This window comes from Dermochelys coriacea, chromosome 8, assembly GCF_009764565.3.
Source record: "Dermochelys coriacea isolate rDerCor1 chromosome 8, rDerCor1.pri.v4, whole genome shotgun sequence".
Classification (NCBI taxonomy): Eukaryota; Metazoa; Chordata; order Testudines; family Dermochelyidae; genus Dermochelys; species Dermochelys coriacea.
In genome coordinates this window covers 44,929,385-44,957,381 of record NC_050075.1, presented here as the reverse complement: position 1 = coordinate 44,957,381, position 27,997 = coordinate 44,929,385, and the positions used below count along the sequence as shown (strand labels likewise).

General features: G+C 47.8%; 2 protein-coding genes across 5 annotated transcripts in view; both read left to right on the top strand.

Moving 5' to 3' along the window:
* The first annotated feature begins 373 nt into the window (after nt 1-373).
* Nucleotides 374-6,652, top strand: PLPP6 (phospholipid phosphatase 6). Its single transcript, XM_038413092.2, has 2 exons — nt 374-742; nt 4,162-6,652. Exons 1-2 carry the CDS (start codon nt 433-435, stop codon nt 4,530-4,532), a joined length of 681 nt encoding a protein of 226 aa, XP_038269020.1. The 5' UTR covers nt 374-432; the 3' UTR covers nt 4,533-6,652.
* Nucleotides 6,653-7,425: 773 nt separating this feature from the next.
* LOC119860016 (flavin-containing monooxygenase 5-like) overlaps nt 7,426-27,997 on the top strand; it is a 38,195-nt gene continuing 17,623 nt past the window's right edge. The window contains exons 1-2 of one of the 4 annotated variants that reach the window (XM_043491183.1): nt 24,907-24,992; nt 25,406-25,513. Coding sequence is in view for 1 of the 4 variants with exons in the window: in XM_038413085.2 (XP_038269013.1) it covers nt 13,603-13,630 (28 nt within the window). In the remaining 3 variants the exon portion in view is untranslated. Of the gene's footprint in view, nt 7,723-13,499; nt 13,631-24,852; nt 24,993-25,405; nt 25,514-27,997 lie in introns of those variants that run through there. The other 3 variants (XM_038413086.2, XM_038413085.2, XM_038413088.2) reach the window with 3 other exon arrangements.

Genomic DNA, 27,997 nt, shown 5'->3' with positions numbered 1-27,997 from the left:
TGATTTCCAGTATTGCCAACCCCAAACATTCAAAGGTAGCAAGTCAGGCCCCACAAAATCATGAGATTGGCTTGAAATCACGAGATTACAAAAACAATAAATTTGAGGTTCTTTTTGTTTGTCTCCTGGTTTCTGATTCTTTAGCGGGCTTGACCTTTTCAAACTTTTCTCTACACCACCCTGCCCCACCCCATGGGGTAGGAGCCCCCCCCACCCTGCAGCCTACGAGCCCCCAGCCCCTGCCAATCTCACCCCGCCCTGGACGGAGCCCGCGCGGCCCGCAGCTCCGGCCCCTCCTGGTTTCCATGGTGACCGGAGGGGCGGACGCGCGGAGTCACGTGCGGCGGCGGAAGCGGAAGCCGGAAGCCGGAAGCGGAAGCAGCCGGCCGGGCGGGTGCTGAGGAGAACAGGACGGGTCCGTGCCTGGCCGCCATGCCCAGCCCCCGGAGCAGCCCGTCCCGCCGCGCCGCGCCCATCCCCAGCCCGTCCCGCCGCGCCGCCCCGGTCCCCAGCCCGTCCTGCGCGGCCGTGGCGCTGCGCTCCCTGCTGGCCGCCGACCTGCGGGTCTCCCGGCGGCTGGGCGTGTGCGCCGGGGAGCGCTCGGCCTGGGGCAGCGCCAGGCCCCTCCTGCGGCTCCTCGAGGTGTCCGGCCACGGCGTGCCCTGGCTGGCGGGCACCCTGTATGGGCTGGGCCGCAGCGAGAGCCCGGCGGGCCGCGAGGTGCTGCTCAACCTGCTCTTCGGTGAGGGGCCGGGGGAAGGGGCGCCTCTCCCCTCTCATCACGGCTGGCTCGGGGCCCAGGCTCATCCGAGTCACCTAGCTGAGAGCTGCTTCCCGAGAGCCCAGGCTGGGGCAAGTCACCCAGCAGGGCGTATCCCAGCCAGCCCTGATCTGTGCTGGTATCCCAGCCGTGCCACTCTTCTGCCAGCTTCCAGGGCCCTGCCTCCCTGTGCCCCAGTGCAGCAGGGCTGGGAAAGCAGCGTGCCATGCAACCCCTGCCCCATGGGCATCTGCCAAAGCTGCTGCCACAGAGACAGCTTCAGCAAGCTGGCTGCCAGCTCTTCCTGCATCTACATGGTTCCCTCCTCATGGCAGAGTCTTACCAGTCTAGGGATTCTGACTCGTGGTCAATTCAGGCAAATGTCGCTTCAGTCATCCTAGGGACGCAGCACTTTTGGGGCCATCCCAAACATGCTCGGGATGAGATGTCGGTGTTCTGCAAAGGTGGCACATGCTTTCTTCTGTTTCTATGAAACAGCTGTTCTGCCATATCTGGGCAGGTTCTGATAATCTAGATGTATATGGTTATAGTGCTGTGAGCTAGGGTACACCTGAATCCTCCAGCTGGAAATCCTAACCTTCAATGGGGAGTTCAGCATGCAGGGTTTCTGGAAGTGGCTTAAGTGGGTGAATTTAGTATTTATTAAAGTAATTGAGGCACTAATAGTGCAGCTGCCTCCAGCTCAGCATGTAATCATAGTCTTGGTTAAAAGAAAAGGAGTACTTGTGGCACCTTAGAGACTAACAAATTTATTAGAGCATAAGCTTTCGTGAGCTACAGCTCACTTCATCCGATGAAGTGAGCTGTAGCTCACGAAAGCTTATGCTCTAATAAATTTGTTAGTCTCTAAGGTGCCACAAGTACTCCTTTTCTTTTTGCGAATACAGACTAACACGGCTGCTACTCTGAAACCTGTGATAGTCTTGGTTGAGTCACTCAGTTGTGCCAGTGAACCTGAATCCCAGCCTTCAGCACGCTCTGGTATTACAGCTTCCAGACCCTCCCAGTTGGAGACGGCCTTTCATCCAAAACTATGTGGTGGTTTTGCAATGCATGCAAACCACTTTCATCATAACTTTATTGTCCATATCGTTTTCAGTAACAGCAACCAAAGAGCTGGTGCTAGCTGCCTATAGCTCAGCATGTAATCACAGTTAAGGGAAGGCTATGTTTTAGTCATGGATATTTTTAGTAAAAGTAAAAAAAAATTCGCACCCCATGACCTGTCCATGACTTGTATTGTATATCCCTAACTAAAACTTGGGCCAGGGAAGTTCTGGGGGGGCAGTCTGGGGGTGCTGGGGAGGTAGTCTGCGACCCCCACTATTGCTGGGAGGGAGGCAGGCGGCGGAGGCACGTGGCCTGGGACCCCCGCTGGTGGTGGAGGGTTGGCGGGACTGTCAGGCTCCCTACCCACTCCGTGCAGCTCCCCGGAAGTGGCCGGCATGTCCCTGTAGCTCCTAGAGGGGTGCTCAGCATGCTGCTCCTGCCACAAGCACCGGCTCTGCCACTCCCATTGGCCAGGAACCTCCGCCAATGGGAGCTGCAGGGACGGTGTCTGCAGGCAGGGACAGTGCACAGAACTCCCTGGCCCCTTTGCGTAGGAGCTGCAGGGAAATGCCAGCCGCTTCCAGGGAGCCCCCCGAGGTAAGCGCTGCCCCGCATCCCAATCCCCAGAGCCCCTTCCCACACCCAAACTGCTGCTGCTGCTGGCACCAGGGCTGCCTGGGAGCTTGGGCAGCCCCAGAGCCAGCCGCAGCGGCCGCTGCAGAAGTCACGGAGGTCATGGAAAGTCACGGAGTCCATGACTTCCGTGATCTCTGTGACAGACATGCAGACTTAATCATAGTCTTGGTTGAGTCACTCAGTTGTGCCAGTGAACCTGAATCCCAGCCTTCAGCACGCCCTGGTATTACAGCTTCCAGACACTCCCAGTTGGAGACTGCCTTTTATCCCAAACTATGTGGTGTTTTTGCAATGCATGCAAACCACTTTCATCACCAATTTCATTTTCAGTAGCAACATCCCAGGAGCTGATGGCAGCTGTGCCATTGCCCATGGTATAAACACAATGGACTGCTACGCCTGCTCACTTGAAAAGTTTGAAGGGTCATTAGGGTAGTAGAAACTCATCAGTACTTGTTTGAATCGGCCGCAAGCTCTTGCAGTACCATATCCTCTGTATTCAGAGTTCCAGAATACAAGTCACAAGGTCATTCTCTTGCTTTCAAGCTAGCAGGGACACGGAGGCTCATGCTGGCTGAAGAAGCCAGAAGGTTAAGCTCTCCATGGAATAGCCTCCGTGTCCCTGCTAGCTTGAAAGCAAGAGAATGACCTTGTGACTTGTACTCTGGAACTCTGAATCAGAGCTACAGAGGATATGATACTGCAAGAGCTTGCGGCCGAGTCAAACAAGCAGTGATGAGTTTCTACTACCCCAGTGACCCTTCAGTCTTTTCAAGTGAGCAGGCGTAGCAGTCCATTGTGTTTATAGAATGGTATCTGTTGTGGGACTTCTGAAGGAGGGAAGGAAGAGCGGGAATGAAGAGGATCTCAGGGTGGAAGAAGAGGCGTTCTCTACGTATAAACCATCCTATCCTGGCAATTCCTGGCCTGCCAAAGAATTATACTGAAAATGAGCTGTTTTCTGTTGGTCTTAAATGTGCATTCATAGAATCATAGAATATCAGGGTTTGAAGGGACCTTAGGAGGTCATCTAGTCCAACCACCTGCTCAAAGCAGGACCTAATCCCCAACTAAATCATCCCAGCCAGGGGTTTGTCAAGCCTGACCTTAAAAACCTCTAAGGAAGGAGATTTCACCACCTCCGTAGGTAACCCATTGTGATATGTAAGTAAGAATCTAGAGCTAGGAAAAGAGGTAACAGTTTAGAACGGGAATCCTTTCATCCCTTCTGAAAAAGGGATTTGTGGGAGCCCTGAGTTGAATGGTGAGTGGAAATGTTCCACAGAGGAGAAGAGCACTGTGGCACAATGAGCCAGATCTTCAGCTGGTGTAAATTGATGACGCTCCCTTGACTTTGAAGGAGCTAGGCTGACTTACCCCTGCTGACAGTCTTGCCCAGTGAGTTTGGAGGCTACTTGTGGAACAGCGAAGGGCATGGTACTGCACCAAGCCGCAGGTGGCACTAGGATGGCTGTAGGTACACACAGATACACACATAGCCAGGAAACCTATGCTATATTCTGCCCACGTGTGTTTTCATCATGCAGATCGAGTTGGTGCTCATCCTAAATATTTTGTTTGTTTATTACTTTGACTCTGGGTTTCAATGGCAGCATTATTTATCCCTGGGTTATTTTTGGTTAATTTCTATGACAGACAACATGAAAAATGACCCCTTTGTATTTATCTCCTAGCTTTGGTGCTGGATTTAGTCCTGGTGGCGGTGGTGAAAGGGCTCGTGAGGAGAAGACGTCCCACTCACAACAAGATGGACATGTTTGTCACTATCTCTGTGGACAAATATTCCTTCCCATCAGGCCATGCTACCAGAGCTGCCATGGTGTGCAGATTTGTTCTGCACCACCTGGTGCTTGCCATTCCTCTGCGGGTCCTGGTGATTCTATGGGCCATCATTGTGGGCATTTCCAGAGTCATGCTGGGCAGACACAACGTGACAGACGTGGCCTTTGGCTTCATCATGGGCTACATGCAGTACAATGTGGTAAAATACTTCTGGCTGTCGCCCCTTAGCGCACCTGCTCTCTTTGCAGCATGGAATCAGTGATGGCCATAATGAAAAGAAAGAGGCACACATTGCAGTGTCTTATGCCGCTCAGAGAGCGTGAACCGGGACTGGATGAAAGAATCGTCGTAAGCCTCATCTGACAAGCAAGATTGACAATATCAACAACATCATGCTTCATTCTGCAGGATATGTGGACTCAGGCTGGGACAAAATGAGATCTGTTGGAAAGCTATCCTTGGTGCCATCTTGCTCTCAATGTGCTGGTGGGTCAAAGCATGTACCAGCCCATACGGTTGCACTGACCATCCCAGGATATGATCACTCCACATCTCCAGGTGCTGTAGAAGTCGGACGGAGAGCTGCCCACTAGCCAAGCAGCTAATTCTTATTTTTTTGGTATTTAAGAACATGCATCAGTAAGATTTGTGGTTAGTAGAAATATCGTAAATGAGCACACAGCAGAGGATGCCTATAGTATAGCTGGCTTACTATCTCATATAGCAGAGGTGAGCAAACTACGGCCCGCGGGACCGTCCTGCCTGGCCCTTGAGCTCCTGGCTGAGGAGGCTAGCTCCCGGACCCTCTCCCGCTGTCCCCCCTTCCCCCGCAGCCTCACTGCGCCCTGCCGCCAGCGCTCTGAGCGGTGGGGCTGGCTCTGGCCGGAAGCTCCTGCCGCTCTGAGTGGCATGGTAAGGGGCGGGGAGCAGGGGGCGGTTGGATGGGTCGGGGGTTCTGAGGGGGGCAGTCGGGGGTGAGAAGTGGGAGGGGGTGGATAGGGGGCAGGGGCCAGGCTTTTTGGTGACGCACAGTCTTCCCTACCCGGCCCTCCATACAGTTTCGCAACCCCAATGTGGCCCTTGGGCCAAAAAGTTTGCCCACCCCTGTCATATAGCATAAATAGTAGATGTGACTTCTTATAAATATTGTTAGTTACTTCTTGAAAATGGTCCCTCTGTGCTGTAAATGTACTAATTGGTGCTGTTGTGGCTGATTAATAGTGGATGTGCCCCCAGTGGCTTTAGTACATTATTCTGACTCGACCCATTTGTGGGGTGGGTGCACTTCCTCCACTGCCTCTTCTATAACGTTGAGATTACCAAGGTTTTGTAAATCAATTCTTTCGCCTTCTGAATCAGCCTGCCCCCTCGCTTGCCAGCCACATTCCAGTTACAGAGCCTCACTTTGTCAAGTGGGTGGCTGGTTGGAAAGGTGAAGGCATCTGGTTTTGAATCTCTTGGGAACTGGCAATTATGGGAGTGGAAATGCACAAATACGGTTTTAATAAAGTGTGGAATGAGAACTCTGGGGTGTCTGTACCAGCTCTCCTTTAGGCAGGGTGCGGTTTGTCACTGCAAACAGGAAAAGGCTCTCTAGCAGTTGGGTAAGCAGAGCTCCCTTTCATGTATTCTTCTGTCATCAGAGAAGGGCGTTCGAGCAAAGTTACTCCCTCTTACACCTCAGTTGAAAGGCAGACAATATGCAAACAGTTAATGCCACATGAGGACACGTGGTGTAGACTGTTTAGGTCTTTAAAAATAAATAAGCTCCACTGAGATCCTGATCTCAGGTATGTAGGCCCCAATTCAGCAAGAGGCTGACTAGTCCCATTGATTTCCATGGGATTATTCATGTTCTAAAATTTCGATATATTGGTTATAGCACTGCTGTCCACCACAGGAAAAAAAAGAAACAATCAAAATAACAGTGGAAGTGATGTGTGCCAAACTATATTTTGTTGTTTTTCCTCTATTCTATGAAGCTGATTGTATCTAAGCAAAATCAGTTCTACAATAAATGGAGCTCTACACTTGGTGAGACAAATAGGAAAGAATACAAATGTTGTCATGTAGAGTGATGATGAAAAGGAAATTAACAAAGTAGCCAAAGAGGCAGAAAATAAATTCTTTAGCTAGAGCACTGGTGGGAAGTTCTTCTGGGTCTGATAGGCCTCCAACAAGGAAAAGCTATGCAAATAGTTTCTTTGCATAGTCAGTGAGGAGGAAATACCCACTAGATAGTTATTCTTTTGGGGTTGTGGAGGGAAGGCACAGTGTCTGAATTGAAAAAAGAGATTGCAGAACTTCTTGAGAAATTAAATTCCCAGGGGCATATTGTATTCATGCAAAAGGTCTGGTGGAAAGAAAAAACTAAGGTCACTTTAAAAAAAAAAAAAAGTGCCATGCAGTGTAATGTATCCTTAAAAACAATTACTATACCAGGAGTACTAATGATCTATTCCAGTAGGGCAATTCCTGTTTCCCTAAGCAGCTGAGAGATGTACAGATAAAGGGGTGGGGGGAATATTAAAGTAAAAATAACAAATCTGTGATCTAGCTCTGCATTCCTCCAGTACATCAGTCATGTGGCCTTGAAGATGGACATGTGTAGGATTGTGTGGAGAACTGTCTTTGTCCTTATAAATCTAATATAAAGGATGTGACACCACAAAGGTGTATTATCCCATAGAGTTACCTCAAGAGATGAGCCTATAAAGCTTTCTAATATCCCAGAATACACCATATGGTAAACATACTTTGGCATAGAAACAAGATTTCTGAGCTTTATGAGTTAGTATCTAGCTTGATGACTTTGTGGTGCCAGGTTGTGTAAAAAGTCTGCAGGTGAGCAACAGTGCTCTTGCCTAAAAGTTAAAGATTGTGATAGGGGAGAGGATGTGGGTGCCACTGCCTTGTTCAAGAAGGATGAATTCAGACTGGAGCAGATGCACAGAAGGGTTAGTAGGATAATCAGGGGAATGGAGAGCCTGTCTTACACGATTCAGAGTAGCAGCCGTGTTAGTCTGTATTCGCAAAAAGAAAAGGAGTACTTGTGGCACCTTAGAGACTAACAAATTTATTAGAGCATAAGCTTTCGTGAGCTACAGCTCACTTCATTGGATGCATTTGGTAAATGCATCCGATGAAGTGAGCTGTAGCTCACGAAAGCTTATGCTCTAATAAATTTGTTAGTCTCTAAGGTTCCACAAGTACTCCTTTTCTTTTTGTCTTACACGAGGAGACTAAGGGCACATCTTCACTACAGAGCTAAATCAGCACTGCTGAAATCGATGCAGCAGCATCGATTTAGCAGGTCTGGTGAAGCCATGCTAAATTGATGGGAGAGTGCTCTTCCGTTGATTTTTGTATTTCACCTCCCTGAGAAGCATAGGGTAAACTGGTGGGAGAGCATCTATCATCGACACAGCATGGTGTAAACACCGGGAATCTAGGTACGTTGACTTCAGTTACATTAGTCACATAACTGAAGTAGCATAGCTTAGATTAATTTGCCACAGTAGTGCAGACCAGGCCTAAAAGAGCCCGACTTGTTTAGCCTAGCAAAAGTCATGCTGAGAGGGGATCTGATTGCTCTCTATAAACACTTCAGGGGTAAACCCCAGGGAGAGAGAAAAGCTATTTAAGCTAAAGGACAGTGTTGACTCAAGAAAAAATGGGGGTGAATTGGCCAAGAATCAGTTTAGGCTGGAAATTAGAAGAAAGTTTCCTACCATTAGAGGAGGGAGGTTTTAGAGCAGCCTCCCAATAGGAACAGTGGGGCAAACAACCTAACTAGTTTTAAGATGAAGCTTGATAAGGTTATAAACAAGATGATCTCATGGGGTTGCCTGTGATAACAGGGGACTGGACTCAGAGACCTAGGAGGTCCCTTCCAGTTCCACATTGTTAGGTTTACAGATGTAATTAGCTCTCCAATTTTAAGGCAATTGGGCAATAACTAACCTCTCTGAGAAGATACAGAGATATTAGAGCAGCTGGTTTCTTGTCAATGGTCACATTCTAACCTCCATACAAAGAGGGTGAAAGCATTTCATTCCGAATTCTGGTTTTGAAGCTCTCATAACTGAGGCTTTAAATTGCTGTTTTTCTGTTCAGCTAAAGTGAATTCACTTGGAAAGCTTCAACAAGATGATTTTAAGTGAGCCTTGGAGTGTGCACGTGTCCCTCTTAGACAAATACTAGATGCTGTTTTCATTCTTATGGCTGTGCAGGCCCATTTTTCCTAAAATGTTTTTTGCTCCCTCTGTTGTCTTCTGAAAGGATCCTGCAGCGGTCCAGAACAAGTCAACAGAACCTTGTGGTCCAGGTTACACAATGCTACTTATGATGTAAAAATCAGTGTGGACACCTTACCCTTGTCCATCACTAGTGCGAACACAGATATGAACACAGCCTCCATCCCCTGTCCAGATTGGAAAGCAGAGGAGTGGGGTCAAAAAATCCATAGAATTCAGTTCTAGTTGGACTTGTCCTCATTTCTATCTTCTAAAAAGAAAGGAAGTTCTAGCAGTGACAGTAATTGCCATATTTCAGAATACCATGTTAGTCTGTATCCGCAAAAAGAAAAGGAGTACTTGTGACACCTTAGAGACCAACAAATTTAAATTTGTTAGTCTCTAAGATGCCACAAGTACTCCTTTTCTTTTTGCGAGTAATTGCCATAGTTGGTAGCTAATATCTAGAGATGGTTTACTAAGCAAGTTTATACTCTCAGCTTGTTCAGACAGCTGTAAGGAGATTGTCAGAGTGTAATCTATGAATTAAAGATAGTTTTGGGTGCCATGCCTGCCAATCTTTATGGCTTTCAGATCACTTTTCTATATCTTAAAATGCTGTGCTTTGTTTCCTCCCCCCTGTTGTGTGAAAGAGCCACACAAACTCTAGGGAAACGGACTCTACCCAAAGTGCTGGTATGTGCATAGAATGCAGGTAGAGTACACAAACAGAAATGTTTGTCTCTGATGCTTCAGTGGCTGTAATCTTAGATATTACTGGCTGTTTCCAGAGAGGGGTGAATTTTTGTTTTAAATTGAACGTGTCCCTTTAGCAATCCCCGCCAATAACTTGTCTGATGTTCACTGCAAGGTATCATTTGTCCTTCTGTAAAAAGTTTGGTATGAACATTACAAGTTCTCTGTGCCTTCGCTGTCTGGGTGACTCTTAGGTGTGTGCAAGCATCACTAGCAAGAGAGTAACTATATCTTGCCAAAAGTTACAGGACAGAATAGGAACTAATTCTCCATCCTCCTAAGGCCCCTTTACAACACTCTGGTGGCATAAAAGAGGCAGAATCAGGCACAGGGAAGTAATCCCTCCATAAGGGGGTTTCCCCACTATTGCAGCCCTACACCTCTCCACTCCAACAGGCTATAGACATATGGGACTGTGTCAACTCCAGAATTTGGGGAGTCCAAAGTTGGCTAAAGCTACTTTTTTCCCCCTGCCTCCCTCCCTGTTCCTGCGCTCAGCTCTGGGGAATGAAGGACTTAGTATATTCGATTTCTAGATATACTGGAGTAAAATGGGGGCCTAAATAGTTGAAGAATTCTAAGATGTTTACATTAAATTCCTTTGAGTGTTTTTTTTTAAGTATGTATTAACTCTAGAAGCCTAAAGGCCAATATCACACACTATCCTACATATTTATACTTATCATCATTTGTAATATTGTCAGAGTTTAAAAATAAAATGTCACAGCCAAGGCTAACACAGCTAGCTTAGCAAATTAAGCGCTTGTCTTTCATTGGAGCTTGAAATGCACCTAGTGTTCTTATTTACTTTGTGGACTGTGTGTTGTACAATGTGTGATGAGTACAGCTCTGGGAGTGGGGTTTGTAAACCTCAAGCCCCCTCTGCTAGGTACAGTTCTGTGTACTTCCTATATAAGCAATGCCTATTTCCCCAGCTGTATGTTAATGTTTTTGGTGTGTTCTATGTTAACATGTTTCAGAGTAGCAGCCGTGTTAGTCTGTATTCGCAAAAAGAAAAGGAGTACCGGTGGCACCTTAGAGACTAACAAATTTATTAGAGCATAAGCTTTCGTGAGCTACAGCTCACTTCATCGGATGCATGTTAACATGCTCCACCTTGTGGCCACCAGTTTTCAATATGGTCAGACTTCAGGGCTGATTAGGCCGAGAGTGGTCAAAACCACTTTAACCCCACACTGAAATCTTTGAGAATATGAAAAGCACAAAGCTGCCAGCCAGGACCTTTGCTCAAGTACCTGCTACTTGCCCCCCACCCACTCTCTCAAGTCCATTCAAAATGCTGTTGCCCAGTTCATCTTCCCAGCTTCAATCAAGTCATTCCCTCTTCCAGCCTCTCCTCTGGGTCCCCCTTCTCCACCCATCAGACATGAACTGCTCCTCCTTGCCTTTGACACCCTTCATATCTTAGTTCCCCTCTGCTTATCCACTGGCTCATCCCCCTGCATTATGAGCCACCCACCCCCTTCACTCTGGCAACAATGGCAGCTTCTTTCACCCACTTCTCCCACAAGGCCATTCACACCTCTTCCATGCTGTCCCTAGCGTGTAGAATGTTCAATCCAAATCAATTCACAGTAGGGTGACCAGATGTCCTGATTTTTTAGGGACAGTCCCGATTTTTGGGTCTTTTTCTTATATAGGCTCCTATTACCCCCCACCTCCTGTCCCGATTTTTCACATTTGCTGTCTGGTCACCCTAATTCACAGCCATTATCCGATCCTGCACATCCCTGTATAAGCGCTCCCTGTTCTGTCACACCTAGGATAACCTGCCTATAGATAATGGCTGGAGACTTGGAAACCTCCAGATGGTGCACTTAGTTACAACTACAGGCAGCTCTTTGTGTTCCTGTTACTGTCATCCTTGCCTTCCTCTCCTTCCCCTGTGGTGTTCTACCACCTTTGCTGTATATTGTCCTTCTCTAGACTGTAAGGTCCTTGGAGCAGAGACTGTTTTTAATTATATGTCTGTACAGTGTCTAAGCACAATGGGACCCTGCCTAGATTGAGGTTTAGGTGTTGCTGAAATACATAAATAATGATGCATGCAGCTCATGTACCAGCTAATGTCCCAAATCACATATCTCAGCAAAACTGTCTTCATCCAAAATGCCACTAGATTTCCTTGCTAGAACAGAATTTGCAGTGTTCTCATTTGAAACGCATTGTCGCAGCTCACTTAACTACAAGAGTTATTGTCTGTCAGACCCATCCGTGCAAGGAACTAGTTATCCAAGTGTTTAAATAAAGTGGATTATTTACTGTGGTGTATAGCTCTTGTGTATATTACTGTGCACTTATTTTGAGCGTGGAGAGCTCTCATCCCCTCTCCAGGCCTGCAGAGAAATGTAGGCAGCACTTAGCCATCAGCATAGTGATTTATAGCAATATAGTCGAGCTGAATGTAGTGATCTCAGATTGTATTTTTCAGCTCTTCTCTGGTTTTAAGTCTTCCAGTGAGTTTTAATAAGGTGGGAATGTGTATTCATATCTGTGATGTATGTTTTTCTGTATATTGTGACTACTACTATAGAATCAAAGATGCCTTGTTTAGATTAAAGGATCAATCATTCCAACTCACTGTGGCTCATGTGAGCTGATGTTTCACACTCCTCTTTCCTGGTTTGCACAGCTGCCACTTATAACACGAGGTAAATGGTCCATCAGTCCCCTCATGCACACCCTGCTTTAAAGCAGTCACTCCCCATGCTTCCGCTTCCCAGAGATCCCTGTCCCCATGCACCTCCCCTGCCTCCTCGCACTCCCCTCTCTCCTTCCCCGTCTCATGCAGGAGGGGAGAGTTGGCACAAGACCTGGAGCCTGTTGTCAAAGTGGCCATCTCCCCTGTGATCCCTGGGGTCCTCTCACCCAGGCCAGAGAGGGGACTGCCAGAGTGGGTGGCTCAGGCTGCCTGGGTCCAGCTCCTCTATGGGTGGCCAGAGGGGAGAAGGAACAGAAGAGTTTTTGCACTGCTGTGGAGGAGCCGTGTAGACATGGAGCAACCAAGTGGTGGCAGGCACCCTTGTTTGGCACTCCCTGCTGGGGCTGCCGCCAGCATTTATTACACATCTGCTCTCGTCCCCAGATGCCCCTGCAAGAGGGGCCCTGCTCTACCCTGTGCTGATGTGCAGAAAATGTCTCCCTCCCCAGAACGTTAAATATCCCCAAACCTAACCCACTCCTGCGATTTAAAATATTCCCAGGGGAGCCGAGAAAGCCCAGCTGTTCTTTCACCCACCTGCCTTGCTTTCAACCCCATGTCCTTGTCCAGCGTAGGCTTCTCTCCCCTCCCCTCTTCTGAGGGCAGTGCAGCCGGGCCAGCCCTCCGTTCATACCTTGCTGTGGGCTGGGTTCCCTCAGGAACTGGATCCAGAAGCTGCTTGGCTGTGTCCAGCTGTGTGGCCTTTTAAAGGATGTGGGGGAACTATGTGGCTATCCCACCGGGAATCTGAGGGAATGGGACCAGAAGGCTATGCCCTGGAGATGTTGGGGTGGATTAGAAAGCTGCTGCTTCTCCCAAGGGACATTACCACAGTACAGTAGGTAAAGGGTATGAGGGAGTAGCGTCCATAGGAATGGCTAGATGGTTGTGGGGACAGATAAGGATCAAGGGTGGGAGAGTCATAGGTTTGGCTAATTCAGCAAAGCTTTCTAACCGCCCCTGCCCCTTTGGATTCTTAGATGGATGCTGAGCCTGTGCAAGGATGGCTAGCTGTGCTCATCAGCTGCCCTTTTCCCTCAGGAGAGCCGGCTGAGTCATCCATAAGCAACAGAGTGGATGAGATTGGCCTCTGTTTGCATATTGCCTTCAAACTTGCCAGCATTTCTCAGATCCATTGCTTCAAAATTATTCGCTGAATAACATCTGCAAATAATTCTTTGCCTGCCTTTAATGAGTGAGACATTAACTGCTTGCAGCCCTGGCTGGATTCATCAGGAGAGCTGGGTTCTGTTCCCAGCTGTGACCCAACCTGCTGAGTGACTTGCGCAAGGTCACTTCCCCTCTGTGTGCCTCAGTTTCCTCTCACACTCTTTGTCTGTTTCGAGTGCAGACTTTCTCCTTTGTGACTGTGCAGCACTCGGTGCAATGGAGCCTTGAGATGCACTCTGCTAATACAGGTAATACTAACGATCAACCCCCATCTGACAGAGGAGAGATGGATGAGCCAGAGAGGCACTTTCTACCCCAGCTAGAGAGAGTTCCTCAAACAATCAGGAATCAGAAAAGGCATCTGATCAAAAAGGACAAGGAAAAGCTGTGCCTGGGAGAGAGGAAAGAGAGGGCATCCTGCTACGTAGCAACCTCCCACTTGGTCAGAAATGGACACCCAATCAAAGAGCAGGCTCGGTGAGTTGCTAATGGTAAGCAGATTTTACTTGGGTCGATCTCTTTCTTACATGGCCATAGGTGCAGCAGGTCCCATAGCTCCCCGGCTTCATCCCAGCTTCCCCTAAGGCTCCACGCACACTATTTCAGAGACTAGTCCTTTTCCATTGCCAGCAGATTGGATTTCAGGCCAAATACACACATGGCATATTCTCGTTCAAAACCACATGAGCCCCATTGGGCACAAAAGACAGACTCAGCCATTCGATGCTTTGGTGTCAAATCATCTGTAGGATTGATGGGAGGCTCAGACACTTTCGAAGGGTGGTTACTTTTAGAGTTAAACAGTCTCCTGCAGAGCATGCAGCTCTCCAGGTCCCATCCAGATGCATCCACAGGCAGCTGGGGAGAGAGGTAGTGGTAAGGTTGATTTCTGCCTGTTGGCAGCTCCTGAGTCTGGCCCTTTAAGGCGTATGCTCAGGGCAGTCCGATTTTGTCAGAAGAAATTGATTTGTACCATGTCCCCTTTCCCAAGTGGCCACAATTTGGGGGCTTGGTGGGTCAGCTTCCTGATTGAAGCAGGGATCAGTGAAACAGGCTAGTGTTTTTAGTGTGATTTGTATATTTACAGAGCATGTGTCAGGGTTGCAAGGCTGGCTGCAGCTGCACCTCTGTCCCTCCGTGGTCTCTCTGCGTGTACCCCTCAGGTACCAGGCCTTGTGCCTTTACCTCTCCTGTGGTGAGTTGCAGTTCTCCCACGCTTAGACTGGGACCTGGACTACAGCCCCCTGTGTACCAACTGTGTTCACCCCATAGGTCCAAGTGGGTGTGGCAACCGCAGTTCTTCCCATAGGGAGTCTGTGCCCAAAGGGGAACAGAGCAACCAAACAATCTGCCTGAAACCAAAAGTCATGGTCATGTAACAGTAAAGCAAAGCATTCAGAGAGAGGAATTTAAACCAAGTCCACCCACATCTCTCTCTCCTCACAGCTTGCCGTCCCATGAGGGCAGTCTGGGCTGGCCTCTCTTCTTCAGCACTCCAGCGGATGTCTGGATTCCCCCAAACAACAATATCTGAACAGCCCCCACTCTGGACAGAGAGTCCCTTTGTAAACAGCTGGAGTCCTTCTGGCTCCAAGACATATTCCTGGCCTGCCATTGTCTCTGAACAGCCCACAAGTGTTTGCGCCAATGTGGATTATCGTGAGCCGTTCTAAGTCCTTCCTTTGTGTTTTCTTTACGGCCCCCCGTTAAACTAAACTAATATAGCCATACACTAAACATCAGCTAGACCACATCAGGGGACAGCCCCACAGATCCCAGCTCACACGGAGATCTCCACCCTCACTGCTACACCACTCCCCTTGTAGGAGGCACATCCCTTTCAGGCCCACAGCCGGTGCCCTGAGAGATGGGGCTGTGAATGGAAGGCTCCTCTGCCTATTGCCCAGCCCAGCCCAGTCAGGACAAGAGAGCAGAGGAGTGGGTCGTGGCTTCAACCAGGAGGGGAAAATGTGGGGCTGACAGGGTAGTTTGCTCTTGTGGTCAAAACTGAGAGGGAGGCAGAAAGGAAAATAATAATCATCCCTAGCACTTTCCATCAGCAGAGCTCAATGGAGTCAATGTCATTATCCCCATTTAACAGTGCGGGAAACTGAGGCACAGAGCAATGACGTGACTTGCCCAAGGTCACCGAGCAGGCCAGTGGCAGATCCAGGAACAGAACCAGCATTGATTGTAACGGGTACCTCAGTGATCACGGGACCAGCCCAGAATCCCCTCCTCTGGAGACTCTGTTACCAGACAGGACACGATCAGTCTGCAGATTCTTGAGAAGTCCCCTGGAAATGGAGATTTGAGGGATGAAAAGCTGGCTCCAGTAATGTCAATGGCAAAACTCCCACTGACTTCGGTGGAGCTAGGATGTTACCTGCGGCTCCAATCCCACCCTAAGAACTGGGCAGCAGAGGCCTGCACCCAGAAGGCTCTGAATCTGTACCAGTTCCATGAATTTTCTTCCAGCTCATCACTGACAGATAATTGGGTCTTGTTTTCAAACAAATGCAATTTGTCATTCCTGTCCCTGGAAATGCCTTCTCTGTAAAAATATGTTTGTGTGTCTCAAATGCTGGGGTGAAATGTGGTTTGTTAGAATGTACTTCAGATCAGAGAGGAATAATACAGATTTTGCAAACCTTTTAGACTAGCACTAGGCAGACTATTTCCCAACAAATATTTGCTGGACAAGTGTAGCACTCAACATGAAGAGAAACATCTGGAGTATAGAGCAGAACCTGGAGATCTTAAGATTTCTGGCAATAGAGGTCCACAAAAAGGTGAGAGAATCCCATTAAAATGCCTCCAAATTGATATTTTTTGGAACTCTTATTATTGTGCCTTTGTATCTGCCCAATTTTCATCAAACCACCATGAAAAATTCAATTACTAGTCAAAGTTTACATTCGACATTTTGTCTCTTGTCCTTTTAATGAGATTTTTATCAACTAAAAGTTTAAAACTCCTGATAAACTGACAGCTTCTGGCTTAATTTTAATAAACTAGATTATATTACATGCAAAAAAAAAAGTCCCCTACATTAAAAGAACATTATTAAGGTTGCAAAGTCAAGCACTCAGAAGTTGGGAAATGTCTGTTCAACCTTAATTTCCTGCAGGCGCTGTGCATGTACATCATGATAGTCTTTAATTACATGTTTTTTCCCCTGCCTCATGCAGTGGACAGGAAGAATGGTGCTCAGGGAATGAATCTTGTTTGTGTAGTAACAGCCTGCTTGCTGCAGGAGATGAAAGATTTGTGGTGAATGAGACGGGATTGCAGGCAGGCAAAGGATGGTCTCCTGGTTAAGGTGGTTGAATGAGGCCCTGGAGAATTGGATTCCATCCCTGGCTTTGCCACAGAGTTGCTGTGTGATGCCGGGCAAGTCACTCAAACCAGACTATTCACAGGTGGTCACTAGTTGTGTGCTCCTCAATTTCTGGTTGTCCAATATGAGATAATGTAGACCAGATTTGCAGAAGTGCTGAGCACTCACAACCGCAACTGAAGTCAATGAGAGCCATGCTCTGAATGTTTTAGTGCTTTGAAAATGCCAAGTACTTAGTTGTCTCTAACTAGCCACCCAAAATCAGTGAACACTGACAGTTCTGCACTTCGGTTCCCCAGTAATACCCACTCAGCTCACAGCAGTGTTGTGAAGATATGTCCATTAAAGTTTATGAAGCACTTTGTGCGATGGTGACATCACCACAGAAATTTCCATTAATCATTCCATATTCATAGCAGGGTTTGGATGGTTCATGGAAAATCAATTTTTGAGCCACACAGTAAATGCTGAGGATAAAAGGAAATATTGACACTCCAATATTCACCACTGTCATGTAATTAGGACAAAGTGTGCCTTGTGAGGTGTCATTCTAAAATGACATTAATATCTTGTTGGATTGTATGTGGTGTCGTCGTATGTGAAGTTATGAAGTTCGGCTATGTATGTGTTATTGAAATATGTTGTGAGGTTGAAAACACCCACAAGCAGCCTTTCGGGTACAACAGTAAAAAGGCCAAACAATGTTAATGGCTTATTGAGGAAATGCACACAAGCACAAGGATTAACCAAGGAACTGCATACAATAGAAACCTCTCAGAGATAGCACTACTCAATGGGAACTGTTTTACCCATGTCACAGCAAAAGAGCTTTCCAGCAAAGTTACTGGGAGATCATCTGGATACTTCCGTCACGTTATTGACTTGAACTGGGACCATATAAAACGTGGTTGCAACCAAGGTCCTGTAGTGGCACCAAATCTTGCATAAAGGGAGTCAAATAAGGTGTCTCAGACAAGGTTATGGTTTGCTGGTTATGATTATGCTGTCTATATGTGTGTATCATTTTTGAAGTTAAAGTTATGAATATTGGCTCTATACTATCTATATTTCAAACTTATGCTATGCTTCTGTGTGACACCCCAGACAAGTTGGTGTCAGCTCTGCCTAGCCTGCTTGAAGGACCATCAGCTATTCAATTGACCCATTGAGAGAAGGCAGACACACCTTGTGACTCAGCAAGGTATGCAGGGACATGCCTATGGACAGAACTTTGAGGTTTTTCCATGCCATGTGATGGACAGCTTGTCTTTGAAACAAAGAAAGAAAGACAACATGGCAATAGAATATAAAAAGCTGCTGCAGCTCCTTCATCTTGTCTTCAGTCCTGCTTCTTACCTCTGGAGGGACTTTGCTACACTGAAGCTTTGAACCAAGGACTGAAAGACCCATCCCAGCTGTGGATGTACTCCCAGAGACTTGATTGGAACCGGCAGTTTATTCTATCACTGCTGCAAGCCTGAACCAAGAACTTTGCCATTACAGTATGTAATTGATTCCATTTAACCAATTCTAGCTCTGATCTATATCTTTTTCCTTTTATGAATAAACCTTTAGATTCTAAAGGAGTGGCAACAGCATGATTGGTGGGTAAGATCTGATTTGTATATTGACCTGGGTCTGGGGCTTGTCCTTTGGGATCGAGAGAACCTTTTTTCTTTTACTGGGGTATTGGTTTTCATAACCTTTCGTCCCCATAATGAGTGGCCCTGGTGGTGATACTGGTAAACTGGAGTGTCTAAGGGAATTGCTTGTGTGACTTGTGGTTAGCCAATGGGGTAAAACCAAAGTCTTCTCTGTCTGGCTGGTTTGGTTTGCCTTGGTGTGCATAGAAACCCCAGCCTTGGGCTGTAACTGCCCTGCTTTAAGCAATTTGTCCTGAATTGGCACTCTCAGTTGGGTCCCACCAGAACCAGCATCGTTACAACTTCTGACACAAATGTTTGATACTTTCACTGACTTCAGAACTTGAAATGTTAGGCAAAAAAATTGTCAGTATACTAAAGATTTTGTCAATATTTTCGCAAGCCTCGTTCCAATGTCTAATGAATGCTTCAGTTTGTCGATGATTGTGATGAAAGTATTAACTCTGAAGGTCTCCTTGTCACTGACTGAGTGGGCAGTTGTATCATCGCATGTCTTCTGTCTTTTGCGGCATTTGGCTGACATAGTTAGCAGTCCCTGGAGCCCCTTGAATTTCATACTCATCAAAACTATCCAGCATTTGTTGAAGAACAGTTCCAAGACTCCTCATTAGGTTTACAGCAGTAGAAAGGTCAATTTGAGCACGTTGCAAGCTTGGTTGCTGAAGTATATCATTCCAGACCTCACACAAAATACCAGTTTACAAATTGCATCACTCAGGATCTTCACATCTTTTCTTGTTGCTGATTTTTGCTCTCTAGCACTTCAAGGATGTTGGGGTATCCCAGAACAACTGCATTCACAGCTTTAGCGTTGGCACTCCACCATGTCCCTGAGAGTGATTTGTGCACTAGGCGTCCCTTTGGTAGTGAATCGCTAAGGATCATCCAACAACTGGTTGATGCAGAGAAAAAAATTATACAATTCTTGGACAAATCCAAAAAAATAAACTGCTTCAACACAACAATCCACGGCAGACTGGCCAACAAGGTTGAGTGAGTTTACAGCATATAGTATGTAATCAACCAAAGCATTGCGCTCTTTTATCTTTGCCTGCATCCCTGAATATTTGCCTCTCGTATTACTTGCATTGTCATAGCTTTGGCCATGAGAAAGGCTGATGTCAATCCAATTTTTGGTGAGGAAACCGAGTAGGTATGAGGCAAGTTTCTCCCCTGTGTGGCTGGTGATGTTTATGAAGGTCTTGAAACGCTCAACTGGTCCAATGGGTAGCACATAACGCAAGATGACAGTCAGCTGATCTACATGTGACACACCCAGTGTCGAGTCGACAGACACTGAAAAATATCCTACGTCTTTGATCTCATCTACAATGGCTGATAGCATCATCTTTGCCAGCAGTGCAATGAATTCATCACAAATAATCTTTGATAAATATGATGTATGGTCTTTTCAATGATTTGCATGTTCATTGATGTGCTGAGCTAAGAAAGGGTCAAACTCAGCGATTAGCTTTAAAACGCCAAGGTAATTGCTATTGTGTTTCAATCCAACAGTCTCATCTGCACCACAGAATGGCAGATCATGCTCAGCAAAAAAAGCTATGGTTTCAACTACGCGTCTGAGAACATTCTTCCAATAAGCACAAGCTTCCAAAAACTGGTTTTCCATTTGGGTATCAATTCTGCCACTTTCTTTCAGGCATGGTAGTTGCTAACTGACCATGTATGCTGCTTACTCATTGCATGGTTGGTAATGTATGCAGTATTCTTCCAATGACTGAACCTTCGCAGACCATTCCCCACTTTTTGGTATCAGAAAACAGGCAGCAATAAAAACAGTACACTGTCTTCTTAGAAGGTGAATAGATGAGCCATTCTCGCTTGTCAATCCGTTTGTTAGGCTTCAGATATTCAAATACTGATTTGGTCAGATAAGGATTCTTGTTGGTTTACTCTCACTTTGTCAATGAAAAGTCAGCATCTAGATTCTGGCATTTCTGTTGGCCCTTCTCAGTCCAATATGCAATGAGATCTTGAGAAGTCATGTCCCACTCGCCTGGATCGTTGGAGAAGTCTGCAGAGGAGTGGGGTGAGACTGCAGCTACAGGCTGCTCCTTTTCATCAGGCGCAGGCGTGGTGGGTTCACTTGGGCTGGTATTCACTCTGGACTTCCTCATCACCAGACTTAGTAGGAGGAAAAATCGTTAGGTGAGGAGGAGAACCTTTCAGCACTACATCTTGTCTTTGCCATCCTTCTTTGGCCTCCTTCAGTTTCTGCCATCCTCCTTTCTTCGACATGGTTTCTAATGTCCACTGTAGGCCTACTGTGTACAAAGTTCAATATTGCTTGGGCCCACAAACAGTTACTTAGCCCACAAAGACAAAATCACAACCACCAGAAATTGAATTCATAATCTTGATGGATTAATTTTGTACAAAGCAATATCTAATGAGACAAAAAATTTCCAATGGCCATACTACTGTCACTCAGCTGTTACTTCAATGTGTAATAGAGGGCCTACAGTAGGGCCTAAAAATAGGAGAGCCTAAGGCTATAGCCTTATTAGCCTCTGGGTTAATCTAGCCTTGCTAAGGACCCTAGCCATGGAACAGGACCCCATGGAGTGATGCAGTACACATACACAGAGCAAAAAGAAAGTCTTGCTTTTGGCCCATTGCCTCCAGAGTGCACCCCTAGGAACTGGACATCAATATGAGCACTTGTTATTTGAGAAGGGGGAAGCACCCTCTTCCTCTGTCTTCATACAAGGCACTGAACGATACTGTGCCTAGTATGGGCTAGATGCTTTCCATGCACTTACAGACAGCCCCTGCTCTGAGGAGCTCACAATCTAAAGGAAGAGGTCAGGGAAAGGGGAACAACAGCAGGCAACTTACATATAAACCAATGAGATTCACCATGGGCAGCATAGCAGTGGTGCATTGTGGTGTGTAGGAATAGGGTAGTTTCCCTTTAAATCATCTGTGAATCTGCTAGTGGTGCTCACTGCCAGGGGCACCCGTGTGGATATTTCTTGTGTGTATGAAATTCCAGTTCTCCCCCCTCCAGAAGGACCCTGTTCCAGTCCTTGCTCATCCTGCCCCCTGCAGGAACCTCAGCTTTCCCCCAGCAAGGGAGTCTCCCTGCTCTCTCACCCACACAGCACATGAACCAGGGCCGCCAGGAGTTGGGTTGTCGGCATGCCACTGTACAGGAACAGACTTCCCATGCACCAGTCACAACCACCATTTGCCCTTCCCCCTCGGTGTGTTTGTGTGGATTTAGTAAGCCTGGTTCTCCAGGACCCAGCTGCGCCTGGCGGGGAGTGTTGTCTTTTCCTATTTCTTCTGTTGTGCAAGGAGCACAAGATGCAACGTGGCTCTGTAAGAGGGACTGAGCTGTGGACATGGGAAGGGCCTATAGATGAGCTCAGGGAGGTCAGACTGCATTTGAGGGTTGCATGGGAAAAGGTGCGAAGGGGATTGTGAAGAATCCACAGATGGGTGGACAAGGGCATTGGTAGGGACAAGGCAATACAAAGCTTGATAAGGGAGGGTAAGTCAGGAGCAGCAGAGTTTTACTGAGTCTTGGAGATGGTGACAGGAAGCGTAAATGTGATATGATACTGGATGGGAAACCAGTGGAGAGATTCCCGAAGGGGAGTTACGTGATCACACAGATGGGCAGGGCCAATGCATTTTGCAACAGTGGCTTGTATGGACGACCAGCCGTGACCTTCCACAGCATGTCAGGGCTTGGTCCCATGAGCAGGCGCGGGGAACTGCAGGAGTGGAAGTTGGGAGCAGATCTGCAGGGGGCCCAGCATTCTCCATCGCTATGTGGGCACGGTGCATGCCACCGGTTAGGGCAGAGGTATTTTAATATGTATCTCTTGGAGGGGCTCAGCAGCCAAGTCACCACAAAGGCATGAAGAGCTTGGTGCCTCTCTCTGTGGGCTGGCATAGTCCATAAAGACTGTTCCTCAATCAGTGACAGCATTAGCATGTTGGAGGATGTGCTGGAGCACAGAGAAAATGGGCCAACTGCAATGAAACAATTGTCTGCAACCAATGATTGGAGCAACTCTAATCACAGCTGTGCTGACATGGGCTGCAGCCAGGGGAATGGAATGTGGCATGTTTGTATCATGAAGTGTCTTGTGTGTTTTGGAAGAGCTGGGCCAAAAGTGGGCCAATGTGTGTGGCCCTAGGGTAAGTAGGCAGAAGTCACCCAGTGTCCCTGTGCCCTGTTTCTGGAGTTCTTCCTCCAGTTGTGGTTCATCTGTAACCTAACCTTGCCCTGGGGGAATCACTGGGCTGTTGGCTGCCTGTAAGTGTTGCTAGGGCCCTTGTGCTGAGTGGCGCTACTGGTGTTGGATGATGCACACGCCCTGGGAATGCTGGCTGCACCCCTTAGGCACAAGGGGATGGGAAATCCACATCCAAGGCAGAGGCACGGGCTGCTAGATCATACTTATGCATGGCCAGGCAAGCCATTGCCCCACTATGCCCACAACCCTGTCTGCTTTTCCCCCTGGGCATGCTTGCAGATGGGACCAACAGAGCCACTCTCTTGGTTAGCACACAGTGGGATGCTCCCCAAGCTGTGGAAGTGCTGCATGGTGCACCCACCACACTCTTCTGGCATTTGGGTACCATGGGAACACTAGATCGAAGCAGAGTGCCTTCCAGATGTTCTGGGGAAGACCGGCTTCTGGCGAGTTCAGTCCCTGTTCCAGATTCATGGACCAGCTGCCATGAGAGCGCCATCTCCAACACTCCCTGGACTCATCCATGTGGGTGGCAATGGACAGTGAAATGTAGCAGTCATGGAGACTGACCTAGGCCCTTACATAGCTTGGGCCATTTTCATGAATGGCATTGAACATCAGAGCAACAGCCTCAAACTGACTCAATATTCAACCGGGACCCTGCACAGGGAATGAAGCATTGGGGCATGTAATTTCAGCAGCCCTGGCTGCTAACTAAGTGGGCTGCTGCATTTGGAGCAGTTTCATCCCTTGGGATGCTGCATTGTGATCATTAAACCAGGAGCTCAAAACTCTGTAAATCTCTAGGGCCAAGTTCCAGAGGAAGAGATGATATCGCCCGGCCAGGTCAGCCTTTCCTATGCTGTAGCTGACTGTGTGACTAACAGCAAAGTCCAGGGGTACCCCAATGTTGCAGACCAATTTGATAATCTGAAGCCAGACACCCTTCACACAGGGCATTGTCCTGGTGGCTGAAAGTTCTAGAAGATGTTCACTGTCCCCACCAACTTCACCTCCATCTTCACTGGGATTAGCTTCAGCCAGCTGCTGTTCATATAGTGCTGATGCCTCCCATGCATTTGGTTGTCTGGGAGCGAGTGGTAGAGCAGTGTATATAGGAGTCACCATTTTCCAGAGCACTTTAGTGCCTTAGGAGCCTAAGTCTTATTCTCAAGTGATGTAGGCACATGGAAGGTGCAGCGAGATTGACTTGCAGTGAGATTTGGGCCCCTAGATGGCTAGATAACTCTTGGTAAAAGGGACTTGGGTTCCTAAAGTCACTTAGGCACTCTTGAAAATGTTATTGAGGGGAGGCAAGTCTTTAGAGGAACTTGTTATCCAAGGTGATGCATTTGAATGAAAGAGAAATAAACCTCTATGATGAACCAAAAGCGTAGAGGCTCTGGCAACCCGACAGGAAGCGTCCTGCTCCTGAAAACTCCATTCTGTTTGCTATAGGTTCCTATACCACCCTCGCCACTGTCATATCTGAGCACTGTCCCAGCATGCATTAAGTGATATGACTAACATGTGGGTTCGTTCTCTCTCCTGCTGAGGGTAACTGTGCGGGCAGCAGAGTATTTGGGTTTGATAGGGATTTTTTCACTGTTGTGTGGAGCCAGCAGGTCTCTGCAGCAGCTGTTGTATCCCTATTTGGGGGAAAAGTGGGGGGTTTCCTTCTAGGCCATACTACATGATGAGAAGGGCAGAGATTTCCTTCATTTCCTCCTGCCAGAGGAACTGCTGATCTCGACATCACCATTTCCGACCTCATCACTAGAGCTGGGTGGAAGCTTTATCTGAAGACTCAAACTACTTGCACACTTAGATGGACAAGGATCTCACCAGGTGGAAGCCCCTGCAGCCTCTGTCTGTAATGGAAGAGGGGTACAAGAGGGTTGGGCACTGAAGCTGGATGAACAGGGGAAGTTATCTGTAAATACCGTGGGGAACTCTGACTCCTGGTTTGATCCCTGTTTGTATGGTTTGTTGTTCATTTTTCCATGAATAGTTGTGCAACCAGGTTTGATTAGCACATATGCTTGGAGAGAAACTTTGACTCGTATGCCAGTGCATATTGGTACACAAGGACACCTGTTTGTTAACCAGGTCTGTGATTGATGGTAGCCATTGCACCTTCCAGCATAACAGTACATGCATGGGAATGAAAAATTAATCCATCCATCACTACACACCTTCTCCTCCTCCACGCAGAGGCACAGGCTTGCCACTACCACACTGTCCATACACCACAAGCAGCACCCCACAGCTAACTCACTAAATGTCTAGCACGTCTTTCCTCAAATACCCCCCTAGTTTGCTCTGAGTAAAATCATCCAACACCTATGTTCATTTACCGTGAGTTAGTGAAACACTTGATTTAGTCTGACAAGTGTCTGGTGTTTGCAAGTAAGGAAATTATTTTTTAACTCACGGAGGTAAATCTTGGGTTAGCAATTAACAGATGCCAAGTTAATGTGTTACTTATACAGTACCAAGAGTACAGCTCACTCCTGTAACAGGGGGAACAAAGGATAGAAGGCAGAAATTGACTGCGTGGACTCTGGCAGCACTGTTGAGCCAGCAGCTACTTGGGAGAGCAGGTACCTAGTAGTGTCTGTGCTGGCGTGACTTACCTAGGTGCTGTTTCTGTAGCAGGTGCAGTATAGTGTGGAGTAGCACAGGAGTGTCGAATTATGGGTTTGGCTGGGGAGTTTTAGGGAACAGTGCTAAGGGATTGTAGAATCCTAGCATCTGTGGGTCTTCAGTGTCTGTTGGGATAGTAGGTGCTTTATATATGGCCAAGAGTTTTAGAAGTGACTATTCATTTTGGGAGCCTGACTAGAGACACCTTAAAGGGGCTGGATTTCAGAGGGTGGGTGCACAGCACTCTCTCAATATCATATCTTGTTAAGATGACTCCAGCTGGTCCTCCCAAATCACTAGTCTCTTCTGAAAATCTGGGCCCATGCCTCTTGCCTGTCAGTGGTGACATTAGCCCTTGTTTGCACACCAGCAGACAGCTTTGGAACTGGACCCTGCCGTCCATCTTACTCAGGAAAAATGAGCTTTCTAAACAAATCCTGCCTTGGACAGGAGGAGAGAGGCACTCGCTGAGCCATTGGTAAGGCGCCAATTAAACAAGGTACCGTGATCATTGCATCATGCACAGTTATGGACCCCACTGCCTGTCCCCAGCCCACATGCAACATTGCTTGTGGAATCCTGCCCTTAGGCATGGAGAAGATGCACCTACCAGGGTTTTTGCAATCCTTCTTGGTGCTAGGTTGAAGCCAGTGGAAGTTTTATGGCAAGGTATATACAGGGGTGAAAGTAAATCGAGTTACTTACCGGTATGCTGGGGCCAGCTCTGGCCCCTGGAAGGGGCGGGGCCTAGGGCAGTAAGGGCGAAGCGGAGGGGGTCAGAGCCAGCCCCAGCCCACCCTGTAAGTAAGTGCTCCCCCTCCCCCTCCTTCTCCTTCTCCTCCGGGGTAGCAGCAGCAGCCTGGGGCTCCGGGGGCTATTTAAAGGGCCCGGGGCTCCCCTGCTTCTACTGCCCCGGTCCTTTAATTAGCCACCGGAGCCCTGGGGAAGCGGCAGGGCTCCAGTGGGTATTTAAAGGACCAGGGCGGCAGAGGTAGCTGGAACCCCGGCCCTTTAAATAACCCCTGGAGCGCCTGCTACCCCATGGCTCTGGGGGCTATTTAAAGGGCCTGCGGCTCCCTTGTTTCTACTGTCCCAGTCCTTTAAATAGCCCCCGGAGCCCTGGAGTAGTGGTGGCGGGGCTCCAGCGACTATTTAAAGGGCTGGGGCGGTAGAAGCAGGGGAGCCCCGGGCCCTTTAAATAGCCACTGGAGCCCCGCAGCCGCTACCCCAGGGCTCCAGCAGCGGGGCTCTGGAGGCAATTTAAACAGCCTGGGGCTCCAGCCACTGCTGGGAGCCCCAGGCCCTTTAAATTGCCCGCTGGGGAAGCCGGGCTGCCCCAGTACGGTGCACTGGCTCTTGCCCGTATGTGTACCAGGACGTACCAGCTTACTGTCACCTCTGGGATATCCTGCCAAATGTGTCTGTGTTGTGTCTGGCACTGGCACTCATTCTGTTCAGAGTGAGCACTGATCAGCAGCCTTTTCCTGCACAATAATCTTCGTTAAGAATGACAGAAATAAGACCCAGGAAGTCAGCTCGCCCAGACTTTCATGCTCTCCTCTCAGCAGGGCCGGCTCTAGGATTTTTGCTGCCCAAGCAAAAAAAAATTTGACTGCCCCCGCTTTTTTTTTCATGCCCACCCCCAGCTCCGCCCCAACTCCGCCCCTTCCCAACCCCTTCTCCAAATCACTGGGCCCAAATCCCTGACCCCACCTCCTCCCCCGGGTGTGTCTCATTCCCCCCCTCCCATTGCTTCCTGCGGCTCCCCCCAGCAACCCCTAGCCCTAGCTCACCTTCGCTCCGCCTGCTCCCTTGAACACACCGCCGCTCCGCTTCTCCCCACTCCCTCTCAGGCGGTGGTGGAGCGGCGATGGTGGAGCGGAGGCGAGCTGGGGCGGCGAGGGCACATATCTGGGGCGGCATGGCCGGCGCCGGAATGCCGCCCCTAGAAATGTGCCGCCCCAAGCACCTGCTTGTTTTGCTGGTGCCTAGAGCCAGCCCTGTCTCTCAGTCCAGACCAGAGTCAGATTTTTTTCCTATGGTGCTTTTTTTTTTATTGCATTCTCCAGCCCAGTTTTAAATGGGATTTCTTTCGTTTCCCCTGCTCTGTGGTTTTGTAGTTCTCACTGCCAGAAATATGTTTTTATATTTAACCTCATTTGTCTTTTCCTCAGGTTATGTCCATTTTACCCACTTGGATTCCACTAAATAAATCTTCTCCATCACAGCGTATGTCTCTACTGCAATCATGAGGTGTGACTGCAGCATGTGCAGACATATTCGAGTTAGTTTTAAGCTAGCTAGCTCAGGTACTGGAGCAGTGAAATTGTGGCAAAGCCTGCCTGGAAGCCTGGGTAAAACCTTATCTGCAATTACACTCCATGACTGCAATATAGATGTCTCCTTTGTGCTTAATCTTGTATTATCATATTCCTCACACCAGCCTTACTTAATCCACATTTACCTGTTTTAATCTTTCTTTAGCAAGATTCCAAAGAGGACTGGACATGTATGCAGACTTGCATTAGTTAGGATTTAAAAGAGCTGCATAGAGAGAGACTCTATTCTCTGGTTTCAGAGTAGCAGCCGTGTTAATCTGTATTCGCAAAAAGAAAAGGAGTACTTGTGGCATTTTAGAGACTAACAAATTTATTTGAGCATAAAATTTCATGAGCTACAGCGCACTTCATCGGATGCATTCAGGCTCTGTGTTAGCTTTCATTTGTTGCCATCTTGCATTGAAAACTATGGTCACCAACCTGTGACATATTTTGCCAAGGGCAGTTCTCCTAATAAACTGAGTGTCCGTGTGCACAAGGGGATGAAGTTTAGGTTACTTTGTTCTTAGACCTGTGCAATAGCATCTAAGGACCCCAGATGTGATCAGGACATAAAAGAAGAGACAGTCCCTGCTAGGAACAGTTTATAACCTACCACGATCATTCCAGATCAAAGAGCCTTA